Source organism: Podarcis vaucheri, assembly GCF_965113315.1.
Source record: "Podarcis vaucheri genome assembly, chromosome: 3".
Lineage (NCBI taxonomy): Eukaryota > Metazoa > Chordata > Lepidosauria > Squamata > Lacertidae > Podarcis > Podarcis vaucheri.
The window spans coordinates 909,378-928,832 of record NC_138761.1 but is presented as its reverse complement, the minus strand read 5'-3'; the positions used below and the strand labels follow the sequence as shown (position 1 = coordinate 928,832).

General features: G+C 48.6%; 2 protein-coding genes across 6 annotated transcripts in view; both read right to left on the bottom strand.

Moving 5' to 3' along the window:
• The window catches only part of SLC5A6 (solute carrier family 5 member 6), a 28,620-nt gene extending 28,006 nt beyond the window's left edge, over nt 1-614 (bottom strand). For both annotated transcript variants that reach the window (XM_082217611.1, XM_082217610.1), the window contains exon 1: nt 486-614. The gene's annotated coding sequence lies outside the window, so the exon portion shown is untranslated. The remainder of the gene's footprint in view (nt 1-485) is intronic.
• Nucleotides 615-4,464: 3,850 nt separating this feature from the next.
• Nucleotides 4,465-19,455, bottom strand: part of LOC309529362 (uncharacterized protein) — a 38,129-nt gene continuing 23,138 nt past the window's right edge. For 2 of the 4 annotated variants that reach the window (XM_082217390.1, XM_082217391.1), the window contains exons 4-6: nt 12,239-12,321; nt 11,375-11,501; nt 4,465-10,787 (exon numbers count right to left, since the gene is read on the bottom strand). In XM_082217390.1, the coding sequence (XP_082073516.1) occupies nt 8,452-10,787; nt 11,375-11,501; nt 12,239-12,321 (2,546 nt within the window). In that variant the 3' untranslated portion in view covers nt 4,465-8,451. Of the gene's footprint in view, nt 10,788-11,374; nt 11,502-12,238; nt 12,322-12,591; nt 12,668-16,472; nt 17,285-19,143; nt 19,318-19,455 lie in introns of those variants that run through there. The other 2 variants (XM_082217392.1, XM_082217393.1) reach the window with 2 other exon arrangements.

The following is a 19,455-nucleotide window of genomic DNA, read 5'->3' as shown; positions in this document are numbered from 1 at the left end:
AGAATTTCAGGCGAGATAATTTCTGGATAAAAATAGGAGAGACTTAGACCCCAAAGGAGACAGGGGAGACCCCCCCCCCAGGTGAGCAAGAGAAAGTCTTGGAACAACTTGCACTGGAAGAGGCGGCATCAGGGAAATCTCTGTTGGGAGCCGCCCAGAGTGGCTGGGGAATAAATAATAAATTATTATTATTATTATTATTATTATTATTATTATTATTATTATTATTATTATTACAGTTCTCCCCAGCCTGTGCCCAGAGACCAGCGGGTGGCAATGGGGGGGGCGCCTCCCTCCTTGCGGGGCCGGCAGCCCCAGAGCCCGCGGGGGGCGGGGGGGGGGTGGCGGCTCCCCTCCTCTCTCAGGCGATCCCACCTGGCCGGGCTGTCGGGCTGGATCTGCTGGCTGGGAGGGGGGGTCCGGGGGGTCCCTGGCGACCCCCCTTCCCGGAGCCCCCACCGCGGGGCGCGCGGCTGCTGCTGTACCTGCTGGGGGGTCCGCCGAGAGGGGCAGGGAGAGAGAACACGCGTCGCGCCGCCGCCGCCGGCCCGCTTCCCACGTGCGGGGCGGGCGAGCGCGCACCCACCAGCCGGGCCTCCGCCGGGATCGCGCTCTCCTCCGCCCGCCCGGCAGCCCCGCGACAGAGAGAGACCTTTGCTCGGGCCCACCACGTGCCGCCGCCGCCGCCGCCGCCGGGTCCCTCCTCCGCCGCCTCCTCGCGAGGTGCGCGCTGCTGAGCGGCGCTGCTCGGCGGCGGAGCTGACATTGCCAAGGACAGGCGCCGCCTCCTCCGCCCGGCGCGCGGGGATGACGCCCGGAAGAGGGAGCCCCGCCGCCGGGCGGGAGGAGCCGGGAGACCCCCAGGGAGGGAGGGAGGGAGGGAGAGCCCCAAGGGGAAGCCCCCCGGCGGGCGAGGGAGAGGGAGGCCGGAGCAGCTGCCGCGCCAAGGTAGACTGGCTCTGGCCAGGGAGGCTCCATGCAGGAAGAGCCCCAAGGCAGGGGCATCGCGCCAAAGGGGACCCATCCGGCCCAGGATCCTGCGCCCACACTGGCACCCAGGAGGAGAGCGCCTTGTGCCCTCTAAGGTAGACTGGCTCTGGCCCTGGAGGCTCCATGCAGGACTCCTCAGAAATAATAATAATAATAATAATAATAATAATAATAATAATAATAATAATAATAATAATAATAATTATTTATTATTTGTACCCCGCCCATCTGGCTGGGTTTCCCCAGCCACTCTGGGCGGCTTCCAACAAAGATGAAAAATAAACTAAAATGTCACATACGTATTAAAAACTTCCCTGAAGATGTCTTCTGAATGTCAGGTAGTTGTTTATCGCTTTGACATCTGATGGGAGGGTGTTCCACAAGGCGGGTGCCACTACTGAGAAGGCCCTCTGCCTGGTTCCCTGTAGCTTTGCTTCTCTCAGTGAGGGAACCACCAGAAGGCCCTCGGCGCTGGACCTCAGTGTCTGGGCAGAACGATGGGGGTGGAGACGCTCCTTCAGGTATACTGGGCCGAGGCCGTTTAGGGCTTTAAAGGTCAACACCAGCACTTTGAATTGTGCTCGGAAACGTCCTGGGAGCCAATGTAGGTCTTTCAAGACCGGTGTTATGTGGTCTCGGTGGCCGCCCCCAGTCCCCAGTCTAGCTGCCGCATTCTGGGTTAGTTGTAGTTTCTGGGTCACCTTCAAAGGTAGCCCCACGTAGAGCGCATTGCAGTAGTCCAAGCGGGAGATAACCAGAGCATGCACCACTCTGGCGAGAGGTAGGGTCTCATCCTGCGTGCCAGATGGAGCTGGTAGACAGCTGCCCTGGACACAGAATTAACCTGTGCCTCCATGGACAGCTGTGAGTCCAGAATGACTCCCAGGCTGCGCACCTGGTCCTTCAGGGGCACAGTTACCCCATTCAGGACCAGGGAATCCTCCACACCTGCCCGCCTCCAGTCCCCCAAAAACAGTACTTCTGTCTTGTCAGGATTCAACCTCAATCTGTTAGCCGCCATCCATCCTCCAACCGCCTCCAGACACTCACACAGGACCGTCACCGCCTCCACTGGTTCTGATTTAAAAGAGAGGTAGAGCTGGGTATCATCCGCATATTGATGGACACCCAGCCCAAACCCCCTGATGATCTCTCCCAGCGGCTTCATGTAGATGTTGAAAAGCATGGGGGAGAGGACGGAACCCTGAGGAACCCCTCAAGTGAGAGCCCAGGGGTCTGAACACTCACCCCCCACCACCACTTTCTGGACACGGCCCAGGAGGAAGGAGCGGAACCACTGTATGACAGTGCCCCCAGCTCCCAGCCCCTCAAGACGGTCCAGAAGGATGCTATGGTCGATGGTATCAAACGCCGCTGAGAGTTCCAGCAGAACTAGGAAACAGCTCTCACCTTTGTCCCTAGCCCACCGGAGATCATCAACCAGTGCGACCAAGGACGTTTCAGTCCCATGATGAGGCCTGAATCCCGACTGGAAGGGATCCAAATGGTCCGCTTCTTCCAGGCGTGCCTGGAGTTGTTCGGCAACCGCTCGCTCAATCACCTTGCCCAGGAATGGAAGATTTGAGACTGGGCGATAATTGGCCATCGTGGCCGCATCTAAAGATGGTTTTTTAAGAAGCGGTTTAATAACTGCCTCTTTCAGCGGGTCTGGGAAGGCTCCCTCACGGAGGGAAGCATTCATCACCCCATGAAGCCCATCGCCCAGTCCTTCCCGGCTAGCTTTTATAAGCCAGGATGGGCAAGGATCCAGGAGACAGGTGGTTGGTTTCACTCGTCCAAGCAGCCTGTCCACATCCTCGGGGGTAACAGGTTGGAATTGATCCCACTCAACTTGACTAGACAGGACTCTAGCACTCTCCCGCCCCGGGAAGAGCCCAGGAGCAGGAGCATCGCGCCAAAGGGGACCCATCCGGCCCAGGATCCTGCGCCCACAGTGGCACCCAGGCACCCCAAGCAGGAGGAGAGCCCGCTAAGGTAGACTGGCTCTGGTCCTGGAGGCTCCATGCAGGACTCTTCAGAAACCAGGAAGAGCCCTGGGGCAGGTGCATCGCGCCAAAGGGGACCCATCCGGCCCAGGATCCTGCCATAGCTGTCCACTTTCAGATTTGAAAATGAGGGATCAGCAGCCTCCCCTGTCCCAGGGACAGTCTATGGGAGATCTAACAATCTGGGATAGCAGCGGGAAACGGCGCTGGAATAAGGGAATTTCCCGCAATAAAAGGGAAGGTTGTGGGGCGCAGGGGGTTCTGTGGTCTATAAGCCACTGAGACTTGGGCTGCTGGGTCTGCGACTGCCGCTATCGCTGCCCCTCTCCAACTTCAGCAGGAGCTATTTATCCACAGGGGGATACAATCCTGGGAGGAGGCGTTTCATTTCTTTATGCACAAAGGCTTTCAGGGCAATTCACAAAATAAAAGCAGAATATAAAAGCAGAATTTAATAGAATAAAAGCAGAATTTAAAAGGCCATAGGATGTCAATCAAATCAACCAAAGGTTAAAAAGGAACATTTTTGCCCAGTACATTTTTGCCCAGGCGCTTGGGGGAACTTCCCTGGGGAGAGCATTCTTCACATGGGGAGCCACTGCAGAGAAGGCCCCGTTCCTGTGCTGCCACCCTCTGGGCCTCTCAAGGAGGAGGGACACGAAGAGGGGCCTCGGAAGATGATCTCAGGGTCCGGGGAGGTTCATAGGGAGAGAGGCGGTCCTTGAGGAATTGCGGTCCTGAGCTGTTTAAGGCTTTATAGGTCAAACCAGCACACTGAATGGGCACCCAGTGCAGTCGGACCAGGATTGGTATAATATGTTCAAACCGTCTTGCTCCGGTGAGCAACCTGGCCGCTGAATTCTGAACCAGCTGAAGTTTCCGGACCGTCTTCAGAGGCAGCCCTATGTAGAATGCATTGCAGTAATCTAACCTTGAGGTTGCCAGAGCATAGACAACAGTAGTTGGGTGATCCCTGTCCAGACTGGGGCGTAGTTGGGCCACCAGCCGAAGCTGATGGAAGGCACTCTGGGCCACGGAGGCCACCTGAGCCTGGAGCGACAGGAAAGGATCCAGGAGGACCCCAAGCTATGAAGCTGCTCCTTCAGAGGAAGGGTCACCCCATCAAGAGCAGGCCATCTCCCTAGAATGGTATACTAAAAATGATGAAGTTAAATCAGTGTTGGGCAGTGATGGTTATAATACACAATTTCTATCATGGGAAAAGTTATGGAATGAGGATTTGAAGTTTATGGCTTGCTGTTCTGTTGAAAGAAAACTATATGACAATGATGTACTGTTGGTACCTAACACTGAGTAAAATTGCACAAATGCATAGAACCAGCTCAAATTTGTGCTGGAAATGTAAAAGGAAAGAAGGTCCCTTATATCATATGTGGTGGTCCTGTGGAGTGGTAAAAGCATTCTGGGAAACGATATATACTGAATTAAAGAAAGTGTTTAAGAAAAATTTTGTCATCATCAACATCATCAATTTTAATTTGTATACCGACTTTCTATCTTACAATACTCAAGGCGGTTTACAAGCTGAAGAAACAGAAAATGTACATCTTCTAACAATCTAATGCAATACAAAAATGTGATAATAAAACATAACTTTAAAATTGGCATCCTACATCAAAATAGCAACATTCAACCATTAATTAGAGTAGTATAACATAATAATAACATATAAAAGTTAAACAGAAATCCACTCAACAGTTACAATAATATCTAAACTATAATGGCAAGCCACAGTAGACAAAACAATACAAGGCACATTGAGAAGCAGAGGGTGGGCAAGGCAGGTGGAAGGAGGCCTTGCCTGATGGAGTCTCTCCCCTCACCCTTTGTCAGAAAACCAGAGGCTTCTCTCTTATAATATCATATATGTGATGAATTCCCAAAGGAAATAAGAGACTGTTTACGTACACAATGACGGCAGCGGGAATGTTTTTGGCCCAGAGATGGAAAGAAGGTGAAGTACCGACTAAAGAAGAGCGGCCGACCAAACTGATGGAATGCGCAGAAATGGCGAGACTAAGCGGAAAGATCAGAAACCAGGAAGAACAAGTATTTTTAAAAGACTGGAATAATTTTACTGTACACTTGAAAGACCACTGTAGACAGTTAAAATCACGGGCAGGGATACAAGGACACCTGCAATGTGAACTGAACTTTGGTTACTATGGTTACATAAGAGATGGATAATGCTAAAAGATGCAGGGAAAAGGGAAAAGATAACATCTTTAGAACTGGAACCCATGTGGGGGAAGGTCTGAAGGTGTGAAAGAACCTTGATATTTTGTATGTTTTGGAAAGCTTAGAGTTACTGTGTATAACTTCATTTAAAACCAATTTAATTTCTTTTAAGAGCAGGCCATCTCCCACCCATCTGGTCTAGGGCACCACCCACTAACTGCCTCAGGCTTATCTGGATTGAGTTTCAGTTTGACACTGAGTTTCAGATATCCACTCCACCTTCCTCCCAGGGAAGGCAAAAAGAGCAGAGACTGCTTGTTGTTTAGTCGTTGAGTCGTGTCCGCCTCTTCGTGACCCCCTGGACCAGAGCACGCCAGGCCCTCCTGTCTTCCACTGCCTCCCGCAGTTTGGTCAAACTCATGCTGGTGGCTTCGAGAACACTGTCCCACCATCTCGTCCTCTCTCGTCCCCTTCTTCTTGTGCCCTCCATCTTTCCCAACATCAGGGTCTTTTCCAGGGAGTCTTCTCATGAGGTGGCCAAAGTCTTGGAGCCTCAGCTTCAGGATCTGTCCTTCCAGTGAGCGCTGATTTCCTTCAGAATGGAGAGGTTGGATCTTCTTGCAGTCCATGGGACTCTCAAGAGTCTCCTCTAACACCGTAATTCCAGTGTTGGAGAGCCAGTGTGGTGTAGTGGTTAAAAGCGGTAGTCTCGTAATCTGGGGAACTGGGTTCGCGTCTCCGCTCCTCCACATGCAGCTGCTGGGTGACCTTGCGCTAGTCACACTTCTTTGAAGTCTCTCAGCCCCACTCACCTCATGGAGTGTTTGTTGTGGGGGAGGAAGGGAAAGGAGAATGTGAGCCGCTTTGAGACTCCTTAAAGGGAGTGAAAGGCAAATTCAAACTCTTCTTCTTCTTCTAATTCAAAAGCATCCATTCTTTGGCGATCAGCCTTCTTTATGGTCCAGCTCTCACTTCCATACATCACTACTGGGAAACCATAGCTTGAACTTTGTTGTCAAGGTGATGTCTCTGCTTTTTAAGATGCTGTCTAGGCTTGCCATTGCTTTTCTCCCAAGAAGCAGGGGTCTTTTAATTCCGTGGCTGCTGTCACCATCTGCAGTGATCATGGAGCCCAAGAAGGTAAAATCTCTCACTGCCTCCATTTCTTCCCCTTCTGTTTGCCAGGAGGTGATGGGACCAGTGGCCATGATCATCTTGTCCAGGTCATGGGAAGTAATACTATGTTCCTTCCTGCCTTGGTCAGACCACACCTGGAGTCCTGTGCTCAATTCTGTTGTTTCCCCCCCCCCAAATATTTTTATTCAGTTTTCACATATAAAGAAATCACCAAACATATACAGTCCCTTCACCAAACAGGTAACAAACAAAAGAAAAGAAAAAAACATACATCAGCACAAACATAAAATATGAAAAACGTGACTATTTATAACATATTTTTTAATAACTAGCTGGACTTCCTCACATCTCCCTTCTCTGCGTTCTCTATAATAAAGTTGAAAACAGCAAGTTGTTACCTTATTTCAGTTCCTATTATGTACTTCTCAAATATTATGTCTCTAAGCTTAAAATAATTTTTATCAAATACTTATCATCTTAGTATAAACATAATATTACCTCAAATTTCAACCTTTTCTTAAACATCACTTAGTCCCCTATATCTTTCAACTATTTTGCTGGTACCATATTGTTTTCAATCGTGCAATTTCTTAGCATTCATACAGTTTGTACTGTTTTGGTAAATAGTCCTTAAATTTTTTCCAGTCCTCTTCCAATGTCTCCTCTCCCAAATCTCGGATTCTGCCAGTCATTTCTGCCAATTCCATATAGTCTGTCAGTTGCATCTGCCATTCTTCCAAAGTGGGCAAATCTTGAGTCTTCCAATATTTTGCGATAAGAATTCTTGCTGCTGTTGTTGCGTACATGAAAAAAGTTCTATCCTTCTTTAACACTTTCTGGCGAACAATGCCCAAGAGGAAGGCCTCTGGTTTCTTGGGGAAGGTATACTTAAATACCTTTTTTAACTCATTGTAAATCATTTCCCAGAAGGCCTTCACTCTTGGACAAGTCCACCAGAGGTGAAAGAATGTCCCTTCAGCCTCCTTACATTTCCAACATTTGTTATCAGACAGATGGTATATTTTTGCAAGCTTGACTGGGGTCATGTACCACCTATATATCATTTTCATAATGTTCTCCTTCAAGGCATTACATGCCGTGAACTTCACCCCGGTGGTCCATAACCGTTCCCAGTCATCAAACATAATGTTGTACCCAATATCCTGAGCCCATTTTATCATGGCTGATTTAACCGTTTCATCCTGAGTGTTTCATTTTAGCAACAAGTTATACATTCTTGAAAGTACCTTAATCTTTGGTTCTAACAATTCTGTTTCTAGTTTCGATTTTTCCACCTGGAATCCTATCCTTTTGTCCAAATTGAAAATCTCCTTAATTTGAGCGTAATGTAACCAATCTTGCACCTTATCCTTTAGTTTTTCTAAACTCTGCAACCTCCAAGTGTCTCCAATTTTTTCTATTCCCAATATTTCGGCCATTTGGCCTCCATATTGAGTCTTTTCCGGGCCTTAGCTTCCATTGGTGATAGCCACCTTGGGGTCTTATTTTCTAATAAGTCTTTGTACTTTATCCAGACATTAAATATTGCTCTCCTGACAATATGGTTCATGAACACTTTATGAACCTTTACCTTGTCGTACCACAGATAAGCATGCCATCCAAAAGCATTATTAAACCCTTCCAGATCTAGGACATCAGTGTTCTCTAAAAGTAGCCAATCTTTCATCCAGCAGAAAGCTACAGCTTCATAATATAACCTTACGTCCGGCAGGGCAAATCCCCCTCTTTCCTTTGCATCAGTTAGTATTTTAAATTTTATTCTGGATGTCACAATCAAAGGAGGATATTGAGGAGTTGGAATCTGTGCAGAGAAGGGTGACCAATATAATCAAACATTTGGAAACCTAGCCTTTTAAGGAACGATAGAAGGAGCTGGGTAGGCTTAGCCTGCCAAAGAGGAGATTGAGAGGACATATGAGACCCATCTTCAAATAACATGATTCTCCCTGCTGTGAGTTCCTTGATGGAAAGTTAGACTTTTCTTCTTCCTGAAGCTCTTTCCACATTCCAAGCACTGATATGGTTTCTCCCCTGTATGAATTCTTTGATAGGAAATGAGACTATTCTTGCGATTAAAACTCTTTCCACATTCCAAGCACTAATGTGGTTTCTCCCCTGTATGAATTCTTTGATGGAAAGTGAGACTATTCTTTTGACTGAAGCTCTTTCCACATTCCAAGCACTGATATGGTTTCTCCCCAGTGTGAATTCTTTGATGGGAAGTGAGATGGCAGCCCGTAATGAAGCTCCGTCCACATTCAAAGCATTTATATGGTTTCTCTCCTCTGTGAATTCTTTCATGTGAAGTAAGGATATACTTCTGACTAAAATTCTTTCCACATTCCAAGCACTGATATGGTTTCTCGCCTGTATGAATTCTTTGATGATCTGTGAGCTTAGCTTTCTGCCTGAAGCTCTTCCCACACTCCAAGCACTGATATGGTTTCTCCCCTGTATGAATTCTTTGATGGGAAGTGAGATGGTCCTTCCGACTGAAGCTCTTTCCACATTCCACACACTGATATGGTTTCTCCCCTGTATGAATTCTTTGATGAGCTGTGAGATTAGCTTTCTGCCTGAAGCTCTTTCCACATTGCAAGCACTGATATGGTTTCTTCCCTGTATGAATTCTTTGATGGGCCTTGAGCGCAGCCCTGTGACTGAAGCTCTTTCCACATTCCAAACACTGATATGGTTTCTCCCCTGTATGAATTCTTTGATGATCTGTGAGATTAGCTTTCTGCCTGAAGCTCTTTCCACATTCCAAGCACTGATATGGTTTCTTCCCTGTATGAATTCTTTGATGGGCTTTGAGCGCAGCCCTCTGACTGAAGCTCTTCCCACACTCCAAGCACTGATATGGTTTCTCCCCTGTATGAATTCTTTGATGATCTGTGAGCTTAGCTTTCTGCCTGAAGCTCTTCCCACACGCCAAGCACTGGTATGGTTTCTCCCCTGTATGAATTCTTTGATGGAAAGTGAGACTATACTTGCGAGTGAAGGTCTTCCCACATTCTAACCACTGATGGGGTTTCTCCCCAGTGTGAATTGTTTGATGGGAAGTGAGCTGGCAGCCCCTAACGAAGCCCCTTCCACATTCAAAGCATTTATATGGTCTCTCTCCTCTGTGAATTCTTTCATGTGAAGTAAGGGTATCCTTCCTACTAAAATTCTTTCCACATTCCAAGCACTGATATGGTTTCTCCCCTGTATGAATACTTTGATGGGAAGTGAGATGACCCCTCTGACTGAAGCTCTTCCCACACTCCAAGCACTGATATGGTTTCTCCCCTGTATGAATTCTTTGATGAGCTGTGAGCTTAGCTTTCTTCCTGAAGCTCTTCCCACACTCCAAGCACTGATATGGTTTCTCCCCTGTATGAATTCTTTGATGATCTGTGAGCTTAGCTTTCTGCCTGAAGCTCTTCCCACACGCCAAGCACTGGTATGGTTTCTCCCCTGTATGAATTCTTTGATGGAAAGTGAGACTATACTTGCGAGTGAAGGTCTTCCCACATTCTAACCACTGATGGGGTTTCTCCCCAGTGTGAATTGTTTGATGGGAAGTGAGCTGGCAACCCCTAACGAAGCCCCTTCCACATTCAAAGCATTTATATGGTCTCTCTCTGTGAATTCTTTCATGTGAAGTAAGGGTATCCTTCCTACTAAAATTCTTTCCACATTCCAAGCACTGATATGGTTTCTCCCCTGTATGAATACTTTGATGGGAAGTGAGATGACCCCTCTGACTGAAGCTCTTCCCACACTCCAAGCACTGATATGGTTTCTCCCCTGTATGAATTCTTTGATGAGCTGTGAGCTTAGCTTTCTTCCTGAAGCTCTTCCCACACTCCAAGCACTGATATGGTTTCTCCCCTGTATGAATGCTTTGATGAGCTATGAGATTAGCTTTCTTCCTGAAGCTCTTCCCACACTCCAAGCACTGATATGGTTTCTCCCCTGTATGAATGCTTTGATGAGCTATGAGATTAGCTTTCTGCCTGAAGCTCTTCCCACACTCCAAACACTGATATGGTTTCTCCCCTGTATGAATTCTTTGATGATCTGTGAGCTTAGCTTTCCACCTGAAGCTCTTCCCACATTCCAAGCACTGATATGGTTTCTCTCCTGTATGAATTCTTTGATGGGCCTTGAGCACAGCCCTGTGACTGAACCTCTTCCCACATTCCAAACACTGATGGGGTTTCTCCCTGCTGTGACTTCTTTTAGGGAAAGTGAGAAATGTCTTCTGACGAACCGTCTTACCATCTTTCAAGTACCGATAACGATTTTTCCCAGTAGGATATATTTTATGGGAAGTAGACTGGGAGCTCAGACTATAACTCTCTCCACACTCCAAATATTTATACAACTTCCCCACTGTGTGAATGTTGTCACGGTTCCCCTTGTTCATAATTTCCAATCCATCTCCACCTGCATCAAAGAGAGAAACAGATTAGAGCCTCAGGAAGAAATAGAGCCCCAAATTATGGAAGACTGCTAATGAATGTTTGTGATCGATGAAGAACGGAAGGGAGTTAGATCCGATGTCTTACTACAGGGTTCACTGCCTTTGTTGACTCTCCTTGACGCACAGATTGATGGGAACCTGAGATTCAAACAGATTGGCATCTTCCGGGAAGGATCTTGTTTGGCCTAATCATGGAATCTCCTCCATCTGCAAGGCCAGTTGTCTCTTTGGTCAACCAGAAAGTGACCGAAGCAGAAACACAAAACCTCACAGAAGCTGCTACTTCTTCTGCCAACACACAGAAAGTTACATTCCAGAAGGTCTGGGCAGCTCAGAGCAGCCTGGTCATGGTTTAAAAAGGCATATGTGGGGCAAGAATATTTGCAGACAGAACAGTAGATTCAAGGTGAGATGGGGGAAGGAGAATCCCAGATGCTGTCAAGCACCATCAAAATATTGCAGGATTCTCACAGGTGGAGGTAGGGGTGTGTGGGTATGGGTGTGTGTGTGTATTTCAAAACATATATTATAGTCCAGCAGGAATCCTTACTGAGAGAGTCCACAATCCTACGATTCTCCTCCATGACTTCCTTATGCAGAGCTCTCTGGTCAGGATCCAGCAACGCCCACTCCTCCTCTGTGAAATACACAGCGACATCTTCAAAGCACAGAGGACCCTGAAGGAAAAGGAAAAAGGTCCTCTTCTGAGACAGCACAAAGATTATCCACTATACATTGCTCAGTTGTTTTCTGCCCATTCCTTGTTGTGTTCTTTTCATGCGATTATTTGGCTGCACGTTTTAGGTCTGGATGCCTGTTTTAGCATTTCAATGATTTATTTTACTGTGCATTCTAATGATGGGTATTAATCTTTGTGTGAATGGGTGGAACTCCGCATGATGTTCTTCAAATCATTCTGTCTCTTGAAGTATTCCTGTCTGCCAGACAGAAAGATCCCTTCTCTACTCCTGCTGTGCGATGCTTGGGGGGCGATGGGACCCTCCCTCTGCCCTACAGCCAACTTCAAGGGGCTCATGGGGGCACAAAGAGGGGGAGGAGGGGATTCCCCTTGTACAGCTGATGGGGCTGCTGAGGTGAATCCCGGCCACTGTTTGCTATGGCTTCTCAACTGCTTAAAAGCCTGATTAGATTTTGGCATCTAACGATCAATATAGAAATATAACTGCAGCTACTGATAAATCATAATAATAAAAGTGACATTCTGAAGCCCAGTTAAGGAGAGATGGCTGTTTATTCCTGTCAGCACATAAACCTTCCTGAATGGCACTGTCCATCTTTGTTCAGGACAGAGGCTTTGACAGAAGCCAAGAGGAGGAGAAATTCTTTCTGGCCCAGAGGCTCCCTGGCTGCCCCACTCCTCTGACTCTTTCCCGACAAAGCTCTTTCCCCATACCAGATCTGTTTCCACAGCTGCTGCTTCTCCTCCGTTCTCATGAAAAGATGGATGAGGAGGTCTGGGGGGCATCCTTTGGTCACCTGCGAGAGACCAAAGTCAAAGGGAAGCCATCAGCTCCTGCGTCTCTCAGAGCTTCAGCAGCGCATTTCAGGTGACAGATGGGCCTTAGAGAAAGTCTTTCTTGCAAAGTGCATTTAGACATTTGTACTCATTTCAAACTTACTTTGGGTACAAAATACATCTGCCCTCCTTTGGGCTCTTGGCCCCAAGTGCTCCCCCCCAAAGATGAACAGAACCCACAGATAGTTTCAAGATCCACAGAATGAGAAGAAAAACTCGCTTCTCCTTACCCAGTGGTCTCCCTCTGGTGTCCAACGGAGACCTCTGTGTTTCAGAGGAATCTGGGTCCATTTCTGCAAACAGATCCTTTCCCGGAAAGAGGAACAAGGATTCAAAGCAGAGAATAGGGAGAAGGATTAGAACAGGAATGACCGAATAAAGCACTTTAGGGGAGCAGATCTCATCCCTTGCTTCCCAAAAGACGGTGAGCCATTAGAAGAGCAGTTTGGGAGATTATCTCTCATTATAGTTCCAGCAGTTTAATAATAATAATAATAATAATAATAATAATAATAATAATAATAATAATAAATTTTATTTATATCCCGCCCTCCCCAGCCGAAGCCGGGCTCAGGGCAGCTAACAAGAATAAAACAGTACAAAAGTACAGCCCAAACAACACTCTAAAATCATTCATTATAAAATTAATTCAAATCAAGCCACTGGCAACCATTGGGCCAGAGCTCCGCGAAGATTGCCGAGGGAGTCAGGCTGTGCCCTGGCCAAAGGCTTGGTGGAACAGCTCTGTCTTGCAGGCCCTGCGGAAAGATGTCAAGTCCCACAGGGCCCTCGTCTCTTGTGACAGAGTGTTCCACCAGATCGGAGCCACAGCCGAAAAAGCCCTGGCTCTAGTTGAGGCCAGCCTAACCTCCCTGTGGCCTGGGACCTTCAAGATGTTTTTATTTGAAGACCATAAGTTCCTCTGTGGGACATACCAGGAGAGGCAGTCCTGTAGGTACGAGGGTCCTAGGCCTTATAGAGCTTTAAAGGTTACCTTAAACCTGATCCTGTACTCCACTGGGAGCCAGTGCAGCTGGTATAGCACCGGGTGAAAGTGGTCTCGCAGCGAAGACCCTGTAAGGAGTCTTGCTGCAGCATTCTGCACCTGCTGGAGTTTCTGGCTCAGTCTCAAGGGCAGCCCCACGTAGAACGAGTTACAATAATCCAGTCTGGAGGTGACCGTCGCGTGGATCACAGTGGCTAGGTCAGGGTGAGAGAGGTAAGGAGCCAACTGCTTAGCTTGCTGGAGATGGAAAAATGCCGCCTTTGTTATAGCTGCAATCTGCGCCTCCATGGAAAAGGAGGTGTCGAAGATTACACACAAACTCTTAACGGACGGTGCTGGCACTAATTGCGCCCCCGCAAGAGATGGGAGTTGCCCCCCCCAATCCCATATCACCCCGTCCCAGCCACAGGACCTCTGTCTTCGAAGGATTTAGCTTCAACCGGCTCCCACATAACCATCCAGCCACAGCTTCCAAACATCTGGTCAGTGTGTCTGGGGCCGAGTAAGGATGGCCATCCATCAACAGATAGAGTTAGGTGTCATCGGCATACTGATGGCAACCCAGCCCAAAATTCCGGACAAGCTGGGTGAGGGGGCGCATAAAGATGTTGAAAAGCATCGGGGAGAGTATCGCACCCTGAGGTACTCCACACACCAAGGAGTGGCACGATGACAATTCCCCCCCAAGCACCACCCTCTGTCCCCGAACAGAGAAAAACGAGTGCAGCCATTGAAGGACTGTGCCCTAGATCCCCACGTCGGCAAGGCGGTGGTCCAGGAGTTCTTGATCGACCATGTCAAAGGCTGCTGACAGGTCTAGAAGAATCAGCAGCCCCGACCCGCCTCGATCCAGCTGTCTACGAAGATCATCTGTTAGGGCGACCAGAGCCGTCTCGGTCCCATGACCAGCGCGGAAGCCGGACTGGAATGGATCCAGAGCCAATGTTTCATCCAGAAACCTACCAAGCTGTTCAGCAACCGCTCTCTCAATCACCTTGCCCAGGAATGGAAGATTCGAAACTGGGCGGTAATTGGATAGATCTAAAGGATCTAATGATGTTTTCTTTAAGAGCGGGCGCACCACTGCCTCCTTCAGTTCCCCTGGGAATATCCCGGTGCCAAGGGACAAATTGATGATATCCCCCAGGGGGCCCCGCACCTCGTCTGGACACGCTCTAATCAGCCATGACGGGCACGGGTCAAGAGGACAAGTAGTGGGCTTTCCAGCTTGGAGGAATCTGTCCACATCAGCTGGAGATATCCGGTCAAAGTGGTCCAATACTGGACCCGAGGACAGTCGAGGGGCCTCCAGTTCCTTTATTGTATCCAAATTGGCAGGGAGGTCACGGCGGAGCAACAAGACCTTCTCCGCAAAAAAGCTCGCAAATGCCTCACAGCTGTGTGCCAAATTGTTATTTAAATTTGGCTGTCCCTCAAGGGCCGTTAAAGACCTGATTATACTAAATAATTGCGCCGGGCGAGAGCTAGCGGATGCAATGGAGGCCAAGAAGTAAGACTTCTTAGCAGCCTTCACCGCCATCTCATAGGTTTTCATAAAAGCCCTTTAAGATGTTCTTGAGGCTCCGTCACGGGCACCCCGCCATACTCGCTCTAGCCGTCTGAGGTCCCGCTTCATTTTCCGAAGCTCCTCGGTAAACCAGGGAGCCCGGTTTCTGCGGGGTCACAGAGGGCGCTTAGGTGCAATCTCATCGATGGCTGCCAGGAGCTGGGTATTCCAGCCCTCAACATGCTCAGTCAATGAGTCGCCAGGGGGAGCAAGGTCCCGCAAGGCTTGGCGGAATCTATCAGGGTCCATCAGCCTCTGCGGGCGAGCCCAAATCGGCTTACCACCTAAGCAGGGTGGGGGTGGAAAGTCAATCCTGGCTTTCAGAGCGTAGTGATCAGACCATGGCACCTTCATCGAAGGAGACATGATCACATCTATACCGACGCCAAAGATCAAATCCAGCATGTGGCCTGCTTGATGTGTGGGGCCCGAAACAAACTGGGAGAGCCCTAGTGTCGACATGGAAGACACCAGGTCCAGAGCCTGTGAGGAGGGAGTGGCATCAGCATGGATGTTGAAGTCCCCCAATACCAATAGGTTAGGGAACTCCAAGGCCCAGCCAGCCACCGCCTCCAGTAGGCCTGACAGGGTGGCTGCTGGTGCGCTTGGTGGCCGGTACACCAGCCAGACAGCCAAGCTCTCCTCGGAGCCCCACACTAGGCCAACACATTCAATGCCGGGGATCGATGGCGATGGTAGAGCCCTGAAAGGACAATCTTCCCGGATTAATAATGCCACCCTTCCCCCCCGGCCCACAGTCCGCGACTGGTGGAGGACGGAGAAGCCCGGGGACGCCATCTCTCGTAATAATAATAATAATAATAATATCTTTATTGTCATTATTGTCGTAAGGTAACTGTTGCCCCTTCGCGCACCCAGGTCTCCGTCACACAAGCCAGGTTGACCCCCTGCGAGATAAAGAAATCTCGCAGGGTGGCGGTTTTGTTGCCTATAGACCTGGCATTGCACAGCACCAGTGACGGAGGTGAGTAATCCTTGCTCACCCTACCCTCGTCCCTCGGGATGGGGCACAGATTGGAAGGGGTACGAGCATATCCATATCTCGATCCCCTTCGCCTATTACATCTGCCCCCACCGCCATACCTCCCTTGCCCCTCCACAGTAGCAATCGGTAGTTTCTCTGACATGCATTGCCCTTAATAAATTCCAGCACTCAAACGCTGTGCTGGCATTTGCTACATGCAATAACTGAGAGTTGCTCAAACACAGCATAATTGGGGCACGGGCCCTTTCATCCAGCCGTTTTTTCTCAGCAGAGTCCCGTCTCAAAACCTCAGTTTCAACACAGTCCCATAGTCCATCTCTCCTTAACAACAGCTGCATTTTAATTGACCAACTCAGCCAGTTGCTTTCTGAGAGAAGTTCAAAAGGGATGCCTCCCCCAATATTTACAACTTGGGAAGACTGGAAATCTGCCATCTCTGCTGGTGCTTGCTGAGCCCCTTCTGTGGGGCCTCCAGCAATCTCTCCTGACTCTCTCTTTAGAGTCCGACTGGGTGGTCCTGGCTGGCACTCACTGGCTTCTAGCTGCTGCCTCTGTTGACCCTCAGGTCCCGCCTGGCTCTGCAACTGGTGTAGCCGCTCTGTGAGTCGCCTACTGTGGTCCTCTAGCAGTTCAAATTGTTCCAATAGCCACACTGAGTGCTTTCCTGATTCTCAGATCCTAGCTGCTCCAGCGTCGCTGCAGACAGTTACAGCTTGCCACCAACTGCTCCAACCCACAGCCACTGGCTCCATACACCACCAGGACTCACCAGCTCCCTGCTCAGATGCTGTCAGTCATTTTGCACTCTGCACATGCTCAGAAACACTGGGCCCATAACCTGTCAGTGTTTGTAAAAAGCGGAAAAAAGGAGGAAAGGGTTCTTTTAAACGTAACAAAGTGTTTGAGGTCATAATGCTGCCCCCGGGTGGCAGAGTGGTGTCATGCAAGTGGGTTTACAAAAGGAAAACCCTTGCATCTGGGGAACCACGTTTTCGAGCCAGATTAGTAGCCAGAGGGTTCACTCAGATTAAAGGGGAGAGTTATGATGAAGTGTTTTCTCCCACTGTAAAGAGTGAAACTTTTCGTTTAATGCTTTCCATTGCTGCTGTAAGACAACTAGCAGTGCACCATTTTGATGTTGATGCTGCATATCTGCATGCAAATTTAGACCATGAAGTGTTAATGAGACAACCCCCTGGGTTTGAAGAGGAGAATGGTGCAGTCTGGCGTTTGAGAAAGGCTGTTTACGGTCTCAAACAAAGTGGAAGGTGTTGGAACCAGTGTTTAAATGAAGCCCTTGTAAAACTTGGGTTTAAAAGGAGTGTGGCTGATCCATGCCTGTACACCAAGGGGACAGGCAACAAATATCTAATGCTCTTAGTCTTTGTTGATGATTTGCTTGTGGCAGGGAGTTCCACAGATGAGATCCAGAAGCTCACAAGTCCACTGGAAAAGAGGTTTAAGCTTAAAGCCTTGGGGCCGGTAAGCAATTACTTGGGAGTAGAAGTAAGGCAGGAAGCTGATGGAAGCTTCCTATTGAGCCAGAACGAGAAAATTCTTCATTTAATAGAGCAGTTTGGCACTGAAAACTGCAAGCCAGTTCAGACTCCCATGACACCAGATTTCCCAAAGACAGTGTGTGATGATGAATTTGATCAGCCTGAGTTGTATCACTCAAAAATAGGATCACTATTGTATTTAAGCCAGTGGTCAAGGCCAGACATTGCATGGGCTACAAATGTTCTGAGTCAACGTGTATCTAAAGCCAGTACTGCCGATTGGTGTGCTTTGAAAAGGCTTCTCAGATATCTAAAGGGGACATTAAATGTATGTTTGAAGATATCTAGTACACAAGATGAAAAACTAGAAGTATTTGTTGATGCGGACTGGGGAAGCTGTGTAGCTACTAGAAAATCTATGAGTGGAATGGTTATGATGTTTGCCAATTCCATAATTGGATGGAGGTCAACGAAACAAGGATTTGTTGCGACCTCATCCTGTGAGGCAGAATACGGGAGCCTGTCACCAGCATGCAATGAAATCATGTGGTTTATACAGATACTAAAAGATCTAGATTGCAAAGTCAAGTCGCACCTGCACCTCTTCAAGCAATGCACCTTGGGTTTTAACGGTTTTACAAAAAAGGAAACAAACTTGCAAGACATTTCCGTCTTGCAAAGCAAGCCCATAGGGAAATTCGTCTTGCAAAGCAGCAGCTCAAAAACCGCAAAACCCTTTCGTCTTGCGAGGCATTCGTCTTGCGGGGCACCACTGTATCGCTGATTTGTTTACCAAGCCTTTGCCAGCAACATGCCATAATGAATTGATGACAAAACTGGGTTTATGTATATAATGCATGTATGTATCGTTTCTGTTGGGGTTTTTCGCATTTAAAAAACAGAAGGGGTGTCACGGCTAAAATGGCCGCTGTTTCTTCAATGCGAATAAAGCTGGGTCAGCATGACTCAGCGGCCTGCAGCAGGATATATATATATATAGTGAGAATTGTGAGTTTGGTGCTGAGGCTGGTGTTTGGGTTGGTTGGTGCTGGTGTGTATTCTTATTCAGTCGTGTTTTGCACAAGGACTTTTAAGAATAAAACTCTGCAAGGATATTCTTGTGGACTCTTTTATGCAGACAAGGGTCCGAGGACCAGGCTGAGGAGACAAAGGGAGGTCAGAACCCTTTTTGCTTTTGCTTTTTACGAACACTGACAGTTCTGAGCCCCTTGGGAGTTTCCAGAGGGAAGTCTCTCTCACCTGCGGCTCTGCCTGCCTTCTCTCCTCCGCCTGACTCACGAGGAAACCTTCAGCCAGGGCCAGGGCCTGGGAAGTGGTCACTGGCCCACAGTTGGGGTCTTAAGCTAGGGACCCTCTTCCTCTCCCACCCCCGCTTCAGGGCCCATTTCCTTCCTGCTTCTCTCTTCTTTTCCAGCACCTGGAATCCCCAACGTCCTCAAGGGGTCCTTTCTCTTTTTTCTGAGGGCCGGGTGCTTCTCTGCTCAACCCCCCCAAGGGCCAACTGGGCCCCTCCAAAGTACGTCTTCAGGGAGCCTTTCGGTGTTTTAATTTGTTGGAAGCCGCCCAGAATGCCTGGGAAATGTGGTCAGGCGGGGGGGGGGCATATAAATCTACGATGATGATGATGATGATGATGATTGGATGGGGCAAAAGAACACTGCTTAAAAAGCAAGGAAGACTCACCTTCTGTCTGTGACAGCAAGCTTTTAAAAATCTGTTTCAAGTATAGTTTTAATGTTGTAATCTGCCCTGGGAACTCTGGGGGAAGAGAAGGTTAATAATAATAATAATAATAATAGTAATAATAACCGCAATGGTGATGTCCCATTGCATAATCCCCAGAGCCATGGATGCTTGGGGGTCCTCCTGCCCCCCCCCGTCTCAGGGAGGGATCCCAGGGGATCCCCAAGGCAGGGCTGGGCTCCCCCTGACCCCCAGCCCCCTCCCCGCCCCCCTGCATCCCGGGCTCCCCCTGACCCCCAGCCCCCTCCCCGC